Below are 16,543 nucleotides of genomic sequence, written 5' to 3' on the forward strand. Positions count from 1 at the left end.
GGAGTTTCAAAGTAGCCTGGCGGGCACACTCTGCAAAAATTTAATAGCCCGACAGAATTTTCTGGTAGTCCCCGGGCTCTGGACATGGGATTTCTAAAACACTGCTAGTGACCTAGCTTTTGACCCCACATCACCAAGTTTCAAAATTGACCTAGAAATCATCAACACTAATATTCTGACAAAGTTTCATAAAGATTGGGTCAGAAATGTGGTCTCTACAGTGTTCACAAGCTATTCCTTTACTGATCTAGTTTTTTAACCTACATGACCCAGTTTCGAACTTGACCTAGAGATCAACAAGACTAACATCTGATCAAGTTTCATAAAGATTAGGTCACAAATGTGGCCTGTAGAGTGTTCACAAGGCAAATGTTGACGGACGCCAGACAATGACCGGTCACAATAGCTCACCTTGAGCACTTTATGCTCTGGTGAGCTAAAAAACATCATGCATTGACCTAAAAACAGAACAATAAGCACTTCTATATATACAGGAACTGCAGTTATTCCAGTTTAATGCACAAAAAAAGTTGTGCAAACTTAAGTAGTAAGTAATGTGTTGAAATGTCAACACTAGCTTTAATAATTACAGATTATCTGCATTTCCTGCATAGAAAGTATGTGTAACTCACCCCTCTGTTGATATTTGTACTTGACTGTAAATTTCTTGTTCTTTAGACTTTCACACAAAAAGCCACTTTCTTAAAAGTTTTAAATTTTCTGTCTACATCGTTTGATTTTTTAATAAAAAATTCACTGTCAACTGTTATTGTGTGTTTTCTACTCCAGTCATCAAAAACAAACAGAAAACGGTACAATTTCTCATGTATTTTGATAATCCACTAACTGCACTATTAATATAGTCTCTGTTCTCCGAATGTCAAAGTTACAAGTGATTTCGTAACACCCCAGAAATATCATTCTGATAATAAACAATTATAATTTGCTCAAAAATCCATACACTGGTTTTAACTGAATATTGATGTCCACTCAAAAAACCATGCATTTCTTCATAACCGGCTGTTCAAATCTTCTAAAAATCCACATACAACCACTCACAATGGCTTACAACTGAATGTTCATATCTCCTGTTTGCTGGCTGAGTAGATCACTTATTAGAACTGCTGGTAATCAAAACATTATTGCTGGACTCCACTCCGTTAAATGAACTGCATTTAGTTCTATATTTCATTTGGAAAGCAGAATTCAAAGTGGTTCATGTAGTAGGGTTGTCTTCAGTCCACTGTGTTGGTAAGAAGAAATCACATATCCTGAAAGAAGCACAAAATATTCACAATACTATAACAGAGAGAAAATTATGAAACTATATTTCATAATAACTCATATTTCATAATCATATAAAGTCTGCAAATTAATTATGTACAGGTCTCCTCACCATGTGTTAGTGAATAAGTATTATTTAAGTACACTGATGTATAATTATATCAGTTTCAGTTTGATATATCAAAAGGGTTGCAGACAGACCTCTAGCTTGTATAGTGATGCCAAATTAGTAGTCAAAGACTTATCAATGTGGGAACCTGATAGGGGGTAAATGAGACATATGTGATTGACAAGACTTTTAGTGTGAGTTTGTGTGTAAGGTAAAGTGACCAATGAATGATAGCTGTTAATTAATGTAATTAGGGAGTTAGGGCAGGAAGTGAATGTTGATTGTAAGAGAGGAATAAGGGGTGTGTCTTATCTGAGAGAAAGGGAGCTGAGAGAAACAAATCTTTAGTTAGCAAAAGTTAGTACAAGTTCAGTAGCAGGTTAAGTCAGACATTAGAAATACATCTTTGGAATTATTAATATTAGCAATGTGGACTTAGTATTTTAAGATGATGAATAAAATATATAGAAAACTGAATCAAGTTTGACTTTGAATCATTATAAATTATAATAAATCCATTAATAAAGTAGTATCCTGGTTATAATACTTACAATCATGTAAGAGAAACTAAATTTCACCAGATATAGCAACATATTCAAGGTTGTAGGCAGGTGCACGTACATTTTAGCAATTTATTGCAACATGCATATAACTCATTTCAGTTAACTGCGACAATTAATTATTCATAAGAATGATTTGTTTGTTTTAGGTTTAACACCATTTCTTCAAAAATATTTCAGTTATAATGCAGACCGATAACCTAACCTGTGTTCCTGCCATTGATTCTGTACCAGTTCAAACCTGATCTCTGCAAGTAACTGCCAACTTCCCTACATGAATTGGAGGTAGAAGACATTGATGTCTTTTACCTACTTAATATGTTTTCCATAATAATTTGGTAAAAGACATCAATGTTTTACATATTATGCCCCCGAAATCCATAGATCTATCTGCGCTCAACCTATTGAGTTAAGCGGGCGGGCTCATATAATATGAAAATGCTTTTGAAAATGCGAAAAATATATACAGAAAGAAACTTATTTTAAGACAGTTTAAGTATTACAACAATAAAAACAAGAGCTCCACCAAGCGGGGCAAAATACGCCAGGAGGGTTACATCATAGGATGGAAGCAAAATTTAAAGAACTTGACTGTTGTAGCCCAAGGACTGGAACAACAAAAGGAAAACTTCAAAAAACAAATCTAAGTCCACAAAAAAAATATTCAAAGTCCACAAAAAAATCCTTATCAGGTACAGGTATGTAAAAATACACCTAAAAAGAGCTCATCAAACATGAAATGCCCATCTTGATGCATTCAGTAATTGCACAAGGAACAGAAATTATTTGCTCACTGTAAACAAAAGTTTTAATGTTCTGGCCTGGTTCAATGTGAGCTTGACCTTTGACCTATTGACCTCAAAATCAATAAGGTTCATCTGTTGGTCATGATCAACCTCCACACAAGATTTCGTGATCCTAGATCGGTAACATACGCTTAGCCTGTCCACTAGGGCTTTTTGGCGTCCGGTAACCTGTTTGTTTATAAATTATGAATTACGTATTTTTTATTGAAATTATTGTACGTTAAAGATTAACATCAGATTATTGTTGATTTGATGCAATTACTGTCTTTTCCAATGTTGTTGTGCAGTAGATATGCCAAGACAAATATTGACTGACAGAATTTTCAAAGATCATGGCAAAGATGAACTGTTGCATTACATTAAGCCTATTCATAAAATAAATTAACAAATGCCAAGAAAACCATATTTAAAGAGGAAAGGCTAGGTGTCTGTTTACCAGATGGCTAGAAACTTCCTATTCCTAACACTTAAAAACATAATTGGATGCTTACTAGGCACAGTGCAGTGTATGTTGTCATAGTTGTTGGGTCCATAATCAGCCAAGATGCTTGATAGCTGCTGAGCGTAAAATCATATCCCTGGGTGTAAGATTTGACAAACAGTGTTCTTCAAATATGAGGAATAAGATTCTTCCCAGCTGTTGTTTTAACACAAGGTATTAATTTCAGTGTTTAACATATGACTGCTATGTCTCCACTCATTTAGTATGTGAGAATAGTTTTTATGTATAGTATAGTCCTTTCAAGAAAAATGTTACAGCTAAATGCCCAGCTGTATATTAATGTAATTTTACAAAAATACAAAGACAAATTTTTTTCTCAAGCAGCTATGACAAGCCCCAAGGCTCATTTTCAATCAAATATAACCAACGTCACAGATTTTTTGAATGAAAAAGCAGCAAATATGGGAAAGAAGATTATAACATGCAGCCTGTGTGATGTTACGTAGAATTTACCCATATTCCTTTCAAAGGTCTGTTTCCTACGGAGAAAAAAAATTCTGACTGTATTTTTATTTATTTTATTTTTTTTCCTCCTCCTACGACCATGTGTCATCCTGGCGGTTCGTAAACCAAAAAATAAAAAATAAAGGCCTTAAGACATGGTCATAAATGTTGTCTCAAAAGTGTTACTAGCTTTTCCTTGGATTTGACCCGGTGACCTAGTTTTTGACCCAACATAACCCAGATTTGAACTTGTCCTAAAGATCACCAAGATTAACATTCTGGCTAAGTTTCATAAGATACAGTCATAAATGTGGCCTCTAGTGTTAACAAGCTTTTCCTTTGATTTGACCTAGTGACCTAGTTTTTGACCCAAACTGACCCAGATTTGAACTTGACCTATAGATAATAAAGTTCAACATTCTGACTAAGTTTCTTCCAGATATGGTCATAAATGTGGCCTCTACAGTGTTAACTAGCTTTTCATTTGATTTGACCTGGTGACCTAGTTTTTGATCCTACATAACCCAGATTAAAACTGGACCTTGAGACTATCAAGATTCCGACCAAGATACATGAAGACATAGTCATAAAGGTGGCCTCTACAGTTTTAACAAGCTTTTCCTTTGATTTTACCCAGTGACCTACTTTTTGACCCCAGATGACTTAATATCGCAATAGTCCAAGATTTTATTGAGGGTAACATTCTGACCAAGTTTCATTAAAATTAGGCCAAAATTGTGACCTCTAGAGTGTTAAAAAACTTTTCATTTGATTTGACCTGGTGACCTAGTTTTTAGCCCCAGATGACCCGATACCAAACTCATTAAAGATTTTATTAAGGGTAACATTCTGACCAAGTTTAATTAAAATTGAGCCAAAATTGTGACCTCGAGAGTGTTAACAAGCTTTTCCTTTGATTTGATCTGGTGACCTAGTTTTTGACCCCAGATGACCCATTCTGAGTAACATTCTGACCACTTTTCAGTAAGATTGGGCCAAAATTGTGACCTCTAGAGTGTAAACAAGCTTTTCTTTCGATTTGACCTGGTGACTTAGTTTTTGACCCCAGATGACCCAATATTGAATTCTTATAAGATTTTATTGAGGGTAACAGTGTGACCATTTTTCAGTAAGATTGGACCAAAATTGTTTTTTAATTTTTTCCTTTCGGTTGCCATGGCAACCAGAGTTCTGCATGGAATTCAATTCTTTGAATAATTTTGAAAGGGGGCCACCCAAGGATCATTCCTGTGAAATTTGGTGTAATTCTGCCCAGTGGTTTTCAAGAAGAAGATTTTTTTAGAAATTGTTGACAGACGACGGACGAGTGGACATCAAGTGGTCACAATAGCTCACATTGTCACTTTGTGACAGGTGAGCTAACAAGAGCTGTCAATAAGACAGCACGCTCGACTTTTCTTGGTGCTAGACTCTATTTAATTAGAGCTTTGCCAGTAAAAACTTTAGCAAACTTTAACCAAATAATCTAAGTCATAAAGGGACATAACTCTGTCAAAATTCAAATCAGAGTTATGGGGATTGTTTCTCCTAGTGTAAACTTTGATAGAAAATAACTATTTTTTAAGTTTCATTGTTAAAAGCTTTGATAGTAACAGAGATATTTGGCTTTATCAAAAACCTTAACTACGCCAGAGTGAGTGCAAAAGCTCTACTTTTTCTTCTGAAATTTAAGCTAAAAAGGGCAATAATTCAGCCAGAATAGTTGACAGAGTTATGCTAACCTGCCTACAGATACGAGCAAGTATTCAAAGTTCAAATAGTTTTTATTAACATGGACTTGTACAAAAACCGAACCAAAAAGGGTCATAATTCAGCCAAAATACTTGACGAGTTATGTACTCTTACCTACAGATGTAGAGTGGTGGAACCTATGCTCGCGGTATTTTGTACATATATAATCTTTTTAAGAAGCAAGAAAAAAATATTATTTCGATTTGCCTATACAAAAACATAAAGTTATCCTCCTTTTATCAAAACATATTGTCGATGTGCGTCATCACGTGACTTAGTCGTCTCGTGAGCTATCGACACGGCATACGTGAAAAGGTGAAAATTCGCCCTGAAGGGAACCTATGCTGGCGGTATGTAATATCGATTAAACTAAGGACGAAAAAAAATCAGCAGGCTAAAAATGAACAAACAAGCATATGCGAATATAATATTTAGAACATTACTCATTTATTATGTGAAAAACAAAATAAATGGGGATAAAATTTAGTATGTGCCTCTATGTGTATATTTCCCTTTCCGAAATGGAGTCACTATTAGAACAAAGCTTAAAACGTATAATAATGTTGTTTAAAAACAGAATGTTCAAGTATTAAAGATTCAAACAACGACAGTGATTAACTCGCTAATGTTTTCTACACTTCTTTTGTGTGTAGGAAATTTACTCCTCCCTACACCTCAGAAAGAACCATTTGGACTTTGTCAAAATACTAAGATCAACATCGATCTTTTCATGGTTCGAAAGGCACTCGTAGTGTAGCCAGGCGTCACATTCATCACATCTTGCTCTTAAATCTATCTTATATCTGAATGTAATGCATGATTTCTAAAAAACTAACTTTAGTTTAGTGATTTTGACATATATGTGTGAGATTTGTGCGACGGATACAGATTGCGTAAAATGTATCGGCTGCTGTATCCGTCACGTGAGCGGCACGCGCGGCTATCGCTACGTTTGTTGTAAAGGCATTTCACCACTGGTCGGTGTTGAACATAGCATGATGAAATATTTTTATTAGTGCTTCTGCAGAGAGCATATTTATCGAAATACCGCGAGCATAGGAATACCGCGAGCATAGGTTCCACCACTCTAAATCATGACGAAAATAAGCATTCAAAGTTTCATAGCTACATGTCAAATAGTTTCGACAAAACATGGACTTGTATGAAAAATGTATGTGCTCTTGCTTACAAAAAGAGACTGTTATGATAAACGAGTGATAAACAATTCAAAGCCATATGTCAAATAGTTTACACCAGATATGAACTGGTACGAAAAACTTCACCAAAATTTTAAAGTTAAAAGGGCCATAATTCAGGCAAAATCCTTGATGGAGTTATATACTCTTGCCTAAAACTGGACATGGTGATGGTACACAAGTGTTCAAAGTTTAAAAGCTTTATTTCAAAAAGTTTTGTCAAAATGTGGACTGGTACAACAAACTTAACCAAGGTAAGATGCAGACGCCGATACTATGGTGAGTAGGATAGCTCTACTTATTCTTCAAATAGTCAAGCTAAAAATAAAAAGATATTTCATGAAAAGGCACTTTAAAAGATTTTGTAAGTCTCAGACCTTTCGGCTTTACATTTTTTGTCTACACTGGCACCCGTACAGCATTTCCAACATGTTCACCAACAGCATATGCTAACGTGAATTTCCTTGTTGTACATGTTTCTTCCCTATTTGCGTATGCCTGGAATCGGAAAGAACTTTTTAGGCAAAAATGGCAGTTTATGTTTTCAGGTGATAAGATTCAGACATAATATGTATTGGAAATTTTATAGCAAGGTGCTTAAGATATTTTAGCTGTGTAATGCTCAAGCTGACCTAGCCTGGGGATAACCCTAATTATATTAAATAATTTCTAAGTTCTCAAAATTAATGTGAATTTTATGATCAGTAACTAAAGTTTTGATATTAATTTATTCATCTATGATACCTATGCCTACATAATTCTGACGTATTAAAATATCTATGCCTACATAACTCATGACTTGTATTTAAATACGGTTACCATAAAATTCACAGGCCATACTCTTTATCTATGGTAGAGTTTACAGGCCTTTTCCTGTTGGAATACTTCCAAATCATGCAGTTTACCCAAAAAATTGACTTTATATCCATTTTTTTAATTCCCCTTTGCCCAAAGAGCAAGTAATGACAGTGTACATTAAAATGTGTGCACAATGGCGCATTTCTTTACAAAATGCATGCTAGGTTAAAACAAGAAGCTGCTGAACGCTAAACGTTTGATGCCCCCGGTGGCATCCTTGTCGATAAAAAGCAACCTAAGTCCAAAACAAGGGCAAGTTCAAGGTCAAGGTCAAACTGAGGTCAGGTGATGTCTGAAGATTAGGAATGGTCACAGGTTACATCTGCATTAGTATCAAGTCATTCTAGTAAGGGGTATTGACACTAGATGAAACGGTCCCATTCGGCTGACCTCGTACAGCCGGACAAACGAACGAATGGACGGACAGGACAATCACTATATGCCTCCCGCATCAGCAGGTGCCGGGGGGCATAAAAATATACACTGCAAAAATAATTATGCTTACCATGTTGTTGAACTAACTGCAACTCTTCATCAACAATTGTATCTCAACACAGCTCACATCACACTCCACAATCTCTTTTTGATCCAGTGTAAGCCTAAAGTAGAGAAAAACCATTTTTACAAGTTTAAGTGTGAGATTTAACGTAAGAATGTTAACTTTCTCAATTCAAATTAATTTAAACAACAGCACCGCCTTGTGGGTGCAGATGCTCATCTGATTTTTTTGTCTCTGTATAATAGAAATATTGATCTACCCATGATTTCCTAAGTCCAAAAAGGGCAATAATTTTTGCCAAATGCATTAGAGAATCACGGTTCTTGCTGTGTAGTGTCAGCTTTTAATGGCAACTAATTGCTCAAGATTTAAAGCAATGGCTTTGACCGTAAAGGAGAAAAGTTAAACCTAAATGCCAAACTTAACCAAATAATCTGATATTTTTAAGTCCAAAAGGGGCCATAATTCTCGCAAAAAGCAATGCAGTGTTACAGTATCTGCTGCACAGTGCTTTTAATAGCGACTAAATGCTCCAAGTTTTAAAGCAATAGCTTTGACCATAAAGGAGAAAAGTTGACCTAAACATAAAACTTAACCAAGAAATGTGATATTTTCTAAGTCCAAAAGGGGCCATAATTCTCGCAAAAAGCAGGATGGAGTTATGTTTCTTGCTGTACAGAATCAACATTTGATGGTGAACAAGTGTTGCAAGTTTCAAAACAATAGCGTTGATGATTTAGGAGAAAAATTTACCTAAACACAAAACTTAACCAAGAAATCTGATATTTTCCAAGTCCAAAAGGGGCCATAATTCTTGCAAAAATCAGGATTGAGTTATGTTTCTTGCTGTACAGAGTCAGCTTTTGATGGTGAATAAGTGTTGCAAGTTTGAAAGCAATAGCTTTGATAGTTTATGAGAAAAGCTGACCTAAACATAAAAAAAAACAAGAGGACCATGATGGTCCTGAATCGCTCACCTGTTCCCACATGACCCAGTTTTGAGTATGACGTCGTTTTTTCTATTATTTGACATAGTGACCTAGTTTTTGAGCTCATGTGACCCAGTTTTAAACTTGACCTAGACATTATCAAGACAAAAATTCTGACCAATTTTTGTGAAGATCTATTGAAAAATATGGTCTCTAGAGAGGTCACAAGGTTTTTCTATTATTTGACCTACTGACCTAGTTTTTTAAGGCACGTGACTCAGTTTCAAACTTGATCTAGATATCATCAAGGTGAACATTCTGACCAATTTTCATGAAGATCCATTCAAGGGTATGGCCTCTAGAGAGGTCACAAGGTTTTTCTATTTTAAGACCTACTGACCTAGTTTTTGATAGCAGTTGACCCAGTTTCAATCTTGACCTATATATCATCAAGATAAACATCCAGACCAACTTTCATACAGATCCCATGAAAAATATGGCCTCTAGAGAGGTCACAACATTTTTTCATTATTTGACCTACTGACCTACTTTTTGAAGGCACGTGACCCTGTTTTGAACTTGACCTAGATATCATCAAGATGAACATTCAGACCAACTTTCATACAGATCCCATGAAAAATATGGCCTCTAGAGAGGTCAAAAGGTTTTTCTATTATTTGACCTACTGACCTAGTTTTTGATGGCACGTGACCCAGTTTCGAACTTGACCTAGATATCATCAAGGTGAACATTCTGACCAATTTTCATGAAGATATCATGAAATATATGGCCTCTAGAGAGGTCACAAGGTTTTTCTATTTTTAGATCTACTGACCTAGTTTTTGACCGCACGTGTCCCAGTTTCAAACTTGACCTAGATATCATCAAGATGAACATTCTGACCAATTTTTATGAAGATCCATTCATAAGTATGGCCTCTAGAGAGGCCACAAGGTTTTTCTATTTTTAGATCTACTGACCTAGTTTTTGACCGCAGTTAACCCAGTTTCGAACTTGACCTAGATATCATCAAGATGAACATTCAGACCAACTTTCATACAGATCCCATGAAAAATATGGCCTTTAGAGAGGTCACAAGGTTTTTCTATTATTTGACCTACTGACCGAGTTTTTGAAGCCACGTGACCCAGTTTCGAACTTGACCTAGATATCATCAAGGTGAACATTCTGACCAATTTTCATGAAGATCTTGTGAAATATATGGCCTCTAGAGAGGTCACAAGGTTTTTCTATTTTTAGACCTACTGACCTAGTTTTTGACCGCACGTGACCCAGTTTCAAACTTGACCTAGATATCATCAAGGGGAACATTCTGACCAATTTTCATAAAGATCCCATGAAAAATGTGACCTCTAGAGTGGTCACAAGCAAAAGTTTACGCACGCACGCACGGACGCTGCGCGATCACAAAAGCTCACCTTGTCACTTTGTGACAGGTGAGCTAAAAACAACGTCGATCGTGATGCCAATAATTTTTTTTTTTTTTCAAAAAATCATATGAGCTAAAAACGAAACTGTATTTTTCTAAATGTTTTTTATCATTCTCAGGGATTAAATTGTGACTTTTTAGTTAAACATTAATATTTTGTAATAATATAATAATACTGAGCGTCAATGCTGTCGTCTATTAGGAAAGGAAGCACTTATTTCAAGTTGAAAGTAAAGTAATATAAGGCTGAAAAATAGATATCTACTGACATTTTAGGCAGATGAAAAGATTGTTAAAGTCTAAAACCTTTTAGCTTTGCCTTTAACCAATTCTGTGTCCATTCTTTGTCCATGCTGGACCAGGAATGGCATATCCAACATGTTCAACAACAGCGGATGCTCACAAGAACTTTGTACACATTTTTTCCCATTTGTGCATGAATGAAGTCAGCAAAAGTTTTTATGCAAGAATGGCAGTTTATGTTTTCAGGTGATAAGATTTTTCACAAACAGACTCAATCAAAACGAGTCTGCTATTATTCTTCTTGGTTGCATTCTTTACTTCCAAAGGATCTTTTTACAGATTTTATTGTACATGTATATGACAATATGCATTAAAATTTATTGCAAGGCCTCAAGATATTTTAGCTGGTTGATGCTCCAGCTGAAATGGCCTAGTGAAACCCTAACATTGAATAATTTCTAAGTTCTTCAAATAGCCAAAAATGACATAACAAATGTCAATTTTATGATCAATAACTGAAGTTTTGATGTTGATTTTATTTATTCTATAAAACCTAAGCCTAGAATACTGATACATTTAAATAACACAAAAGTTCATCACCCAGGTTTTTCTTCTATGATATTACATTATTAATAATCAGAGTTTCAGACCTTGCTGTTTTCCCAAAAAAAACTAGAGCTATCACTAAAGGTGATGAATGTACCCCCCGCATGCACTGACACAGTACATTGCAATTTGACGCACACAAGATTGCATAATTATGTGGACTGTATCTATAGCCCTTTTCGGAAACTGCATTTATCCGCCCTTAGGTACTCTTCAAAGGAGATAAGAATAGACGCGCAAAACGCACACCTGCACTTCCGGGTAGTATATTGCTGAATACAGAACGTTCTAAATTATTATCGATAAATCGACAAAAGCAGACATGCCTTCACACCAACGATACTGTTGTATATGTAAAAACTACGGCGAAAGGTAGTTGATGGAAAGAAAGTGTCAATGCATCGATTTCCAGCTGATTTGCGTGTAAGAAAGGTGTGGATTCAACGTTGCAAGAACACTCGACCTAATTTTGTGTTTGTAAATAGTGATCAAACCAGGATGTGTGCTGTGCACTTTATCGGACGTTGTGGGCCAACAAAAGGAAATCCTCTTCCTTGTTTCTTCCCAAAGGCAGAAGGTGGTGAAAAAGTGTACAAGCTCTGGGTTAATAATTTTAAAAAGTTGAATTTGTTTTCACAGTTTTTGTGATTTTTTATGCGTTAAAACTTCAACTGTCTTGTATATTTATCTGAGTGGAATAAAAAATATATCTATGCTTGCCTCATCCAGACCGGTGGTCGGGACCTCTGTGTGGTTAAGGTCACGGACTTAAAATCACCTGCCCTCATCGATGTAAATTCAAGCTTCACTCATGTGGAAGCCATCCAGTTGGCTTACGAAGGTCGGTGGTTCTACCCAGGTCAAATAATAATGCACGGAGGGGCACCTGGGATCTTCCTCCACCACTAAAGCTGGAAAGTTGCCATATGATCTAAATTGTGTCGGTGCAACAAAACAAAAATGATTTAGACCAGAGTAATTTTTATCGGGTTGGTTTAATACTGTAGTACTAAACACTTAAAAATGTACAGATTCCTATAAATAGTAAATCGAAAATTATTCGTACCTTTCGAAAAGGTAATTCAAAAATATTTCAATATTAACCTTATGTTACTTAAAAACCATGTCAGGCTAAATATCTTGATAATTCTATTGTGTGAGTGAAGATTTACTCTACTGAACAGTGATTTTTATTTTGTCGTTTTCTTTTTTTAGACAATGGAGAGTGTCGCAGACATAGACTTAGTTGACAAGCACTGAAGAAAATAACGACACTTCCGAGATGGAGCTGACAACTGACAACCGGTCACCAGACATGAGCTTTGAGAATGACGCTGATGGAATACCAGTTGAAGGCAACGAATCAATACTTGATATATCACTAAGGGTAAGTCTTGTTTGTTGCATTTATCACTTACATAATACTAAAGACTTTTAAGCAGTAATGTTTCTTGTTAGACGTGGGTAGTTGACGAAAGTCCCCACCTGGAATGGATGGAACAACTTATTTCCAGCCGAGCCCACGGCGGGTGTTATATTTATCTCCCCAGCATCCAGTCTAGACAGATACTGTTGAAATAATAACCAATTTAAATATATCACCCAGCACTGAACACTAGTCCGAATATCAATCGCGACTTGGAATCGAACCTGGACCCCCGGGCATTGTAGTCCAAACTGCTAACCACTGCGCCACTGTTGAGTAAGGAACCGACGTTCTAATGCTGTCAAACTGTCCGCATAGCAACCATACTTAGTGCAGAACAGATATAGTTTGATCTTATTTTTGATTAACCATGTTAACTGGAAATCAATCGAGCCATATTTTTTTGAAAAAGCTTTAATTGTTCTTTTTAAAGAAAGTGCACATGAAAGTAATTGCAGCCGAATTTTATTGTCTTTTAAAAATTAATTTAACATTAAAAGACTTCGTCTGTAAGGTATTATAAAATATTTCAGCTCCATGACTATGGACAGTTCAGACCAGTGCCTTCCATAATTCGCCATCAGTGCCAACAGGCACAGCCACATACTGTTTCTGTCTCCACGCAGACAGATGAAACTAGAATTCCAAAGACGACATCAACACAGACTCCATTAGTGGAAACTGCTTCTAATGGATGTCAGGCGACAAGACCAGCATTCACCTTTGAAGATGTTACAGACGACAACAGTAAAGTCCTGTTTCTTCACTGGAATACCAAACCGCGGGAACTTTTAAGTGTTTGTTTGATGAACTTGAAAGTGGTATGAAAGTAAACAACTTAAGCCGACCAAAGTCTTTGAGACTTATTGATGAATTTTTTCTTGGTTTTAATGAGACTCAGACTTGGACTTCTGCTTGAGGATTTGGCTTTTAGGTTTCATATATCTGTAGGAACTTGCAGTACGATTTTTAATCGTTGGGTGAATTACCTTGACACAAGCTTGAGTTTCTCGTGAAGTGGCCAACACGCAAGAACATAAATGACACTATGCCTCAAAGATTCAGTCGTAAATATCCAAAGTGCCGAGTAATAATAGACTGCACGGAGATTCGAACAGAAACCCCATGTTCCTTGCAGCTTAAGTCGCTTCTGTACAGTGATTATAAATCACACATGACCTGGAAGTCATTAATCGGAATAAGTCCATCGGGTATTGTGACTTTTGTGTCGGATTTATATCCCGTAGCATTAGTGATAAACAAATAACTAAAAAGTGCGGCATTGTTGACTTGTGTGAAGAAGGTGATGCGATAATGGTAGACAAGGGTTTTCTTATTTCAGATTTAACCACACCTAGAGGTGTAGAACTTATAATTCCCCCCTTTAAAAAAAAAAAAAGCAGTTTTTACCACATGAAGTGGAAGCAACAAAAACAATCGCAAACCTTCGTATCCATGTTGAAAGAGAAATGGAAAGGATAAAAAACTTTCGAATTGTTCAAGGCACAATGCCAATAACTATGTCGTCGCAGGCAACTAAAATCTGGAAAATTTGCGTAAGTCTGACAAATTTTTTGCCACCCTTAGTGCCAAATAGGTGAAAGCAAAGAAATGTGCACATTTCAGGACTGCAAATATGACATGTTTATGTAGTAATACTAGACACATTATTTACTTTTATGAAGTGGTACTATAAATATTATGCATTGATCTTGCAGTTAACATGGTTAAAGTGGTTATCTTTTTATTTATGTTAATAAATTTATTCAAAATTTATGTTGTTTTCTTGCTCTTACAATGTTGGTGCTCTGTATATGGTAGATTGGAAAGAAATGTGTAAAGCCTATGTACAGTGTAACATTAGGCCTTAAAAAATTGTTTGTTTCCAGTAACATGCAAAAAAATTAACAAGTAGTACTTTTTTAAAATTACTTTTGTGCTGTTAACCCTTACCCTGTTGAATTTCTCTAACGAACCTGCCCATCTTTCAATTTGGACATTAATTTATTTGGGTTTTAGCACCATTAACTGTTAAAAGGGGTGCAGACCAAAAAAGAAACTGACCGAATGGCGAACAGTGCAGATCATGATCAGACTGCACAGATTTGCAGACTGTTCATGATGACCTGCACTGGTCGCAGACAGAATCAATCATGTCCATCATGGTAAATGTTAAATGAATACAAGTAGCAGGGTTATACCTTTTGAGCATAAGTTAGTTGATTGCCGACGTCACTGATCATGTTTAGGTAATGAAACTTTTTTTGTTAAAAACTTTAAAAAATTCACCAAGGGACTTAAAACATTTAGGGTCAAGTCACCGGAAGCAAACAATTTTAAGTAAGACCTTACTGTACATAGCAATAATGTCTTTGGAAATGAAAGAAAACGCAAGTGGTCTCTTTGGGGGAAAATATTGACCATTGAAACAGGTTTTAAAGTAGTGGCCTTTATTCTGAGGTATTGACTGTACTAGCAACTGATGATAATCTGTAAATTCTGATCATATCTGAAAATGTTCTACCTCAGATGTTCCTTTATATCAAGTGACAATATAATTTTGGGGATAAAATTTTATCTACAGTACATTACTGATCTGTTATCTTTAACATGTGCATGTCATTTGGCCTGTTAACCCTTGGGGGTACAGAAATTATCATTGTCACTAGCAATTTGCAGATTTTTGACAATTTCCATTTAAACATTTCTGTTTATTCTTAATTAGTTACACACTTGCTCTTTATGAATATTAATGACTTCCATATCAGATCAAAGAAGAGGGTCTTAGGTTTCTAAATCAGCATGTTGCATTTGATATATTTCATCAACAACTACTGTGTATGAAAAATCCTATGTGGTTGCCAACTGTGCATTGTGTAAATGTGTTCAAGATTGTTCCATACAGCAAGAAAGAATGATAAAGTATTCAACTCAAGGTCACTTAAAAAATAGTAATTTTTAAAAGTAGTTTTGGTAAAGGTTACCGTAAAAGAACAACTTTTAGGCCGTACTTTACAGTAAATGCACCTGACATAGCTGACTTTAGCTCCCAAAATTTTTGACCTTCTATTTAGGATGATTTAAAACCAAACAGCTGTTACCTACACCTATAAGGCCATAATTAAAATTGCTTGTTTGCGGTAACAGAACCCAATGTTTTTTGTGTGGGTTGGTTGGTAGGGAATCTTTTCACTGGTAGGTCATGTTACTGAAATCAATTTTTTTACTCCGTGGCAATCCTTTGCCCATTATTTCTTATATATTGGTGATACCGAAGAAAGTCAAATGTTCATATTTAAGGAATTGTAAAACCATGTAGGCTCTTTTGTGTATTTACTTCAGGCTGAATCAAATAAAATGTTAGATTCTCATTGTCTTAAAAATATTTGTATGGTATCAAAATTTATTGTGTTATTACATTGGGCACTAGTTTTGGACAATTCTTATTTTCCAAATGGACTTTTTGGCTAACATTTAAAAAGCTTAAACATACTGTGTCCTTTGTGAATGTGAGAATCTAACATTTAATTCAATCATGCCCCAAATTTTTACATAAAATAAAACATAAGAAAAAGCAAATTTTTATGATTTATAAACAGTCAACAACAAACAAAATTATTAGTAAAAGGCTGAATATATATATATATATATATTATCAAAAAATATATAGTTTGAACATAATATTCAGTCAAACCAGTACCAGTAATTAACCCTTACTCTGTAAATTTCTGTAATGAACTTGTCCATCTTTCAATTTGGACAGTTATTATAAATGTTAAAAGGGGTGCTTACTAAAAAAAATACTGACTGAATGGCAAACAGTGTAGATCTTGATCAGACTGCACAGGTCGCAAAGGCAGAATCACTTGCCGCCAGCAG

At 35.5% G+C, this 16,543-nt stretch overlaps 1 protein-coding gene across 1 annotated transcript; it reads left to right on the top strand.

Annotated features, from left to right (window-relative positions):
• Positions 1 to 11,404: 11,404 nt before the first annotated feature.
• Positions 11,405 to 15,582, top strand: LOC128546714 (uncharacterized). Its single transcript, XM_053517978.1, has 4 exons — positions 11,405 to 11,841; positions 12,454 to 12,625; positions 13,198 to 13,485; positions 15,433 to 15,582. Exons 2-4 carry the CDS (start codon positions 12,521 to 12,523, stop codon positions 15,580 to 15,582), a joined length of 543 nt encoding a protein of 180 aa, XP_053373953.1. The 5' UTR covers positions 11,405 to 11,841; positions 12,454 to 12,520.
• Positions 15,583 to 16,543: the final 961 nt, after the last annotated feature.

This window comes from Mercenaria mercenaria, chromosome 11, assembly GCF_021730395.1.
Source record: "Mercenaria mercenaria strain notata chromosome 11, MADL_Memer_1, whole genome shotgun sequence".
Lineage (NCBI taxonomy): Eukaryota > Metazoa > Mollusca > Bivalvia > Venerida > Veneridae > Mercenaria > Mercenaria mercenaria.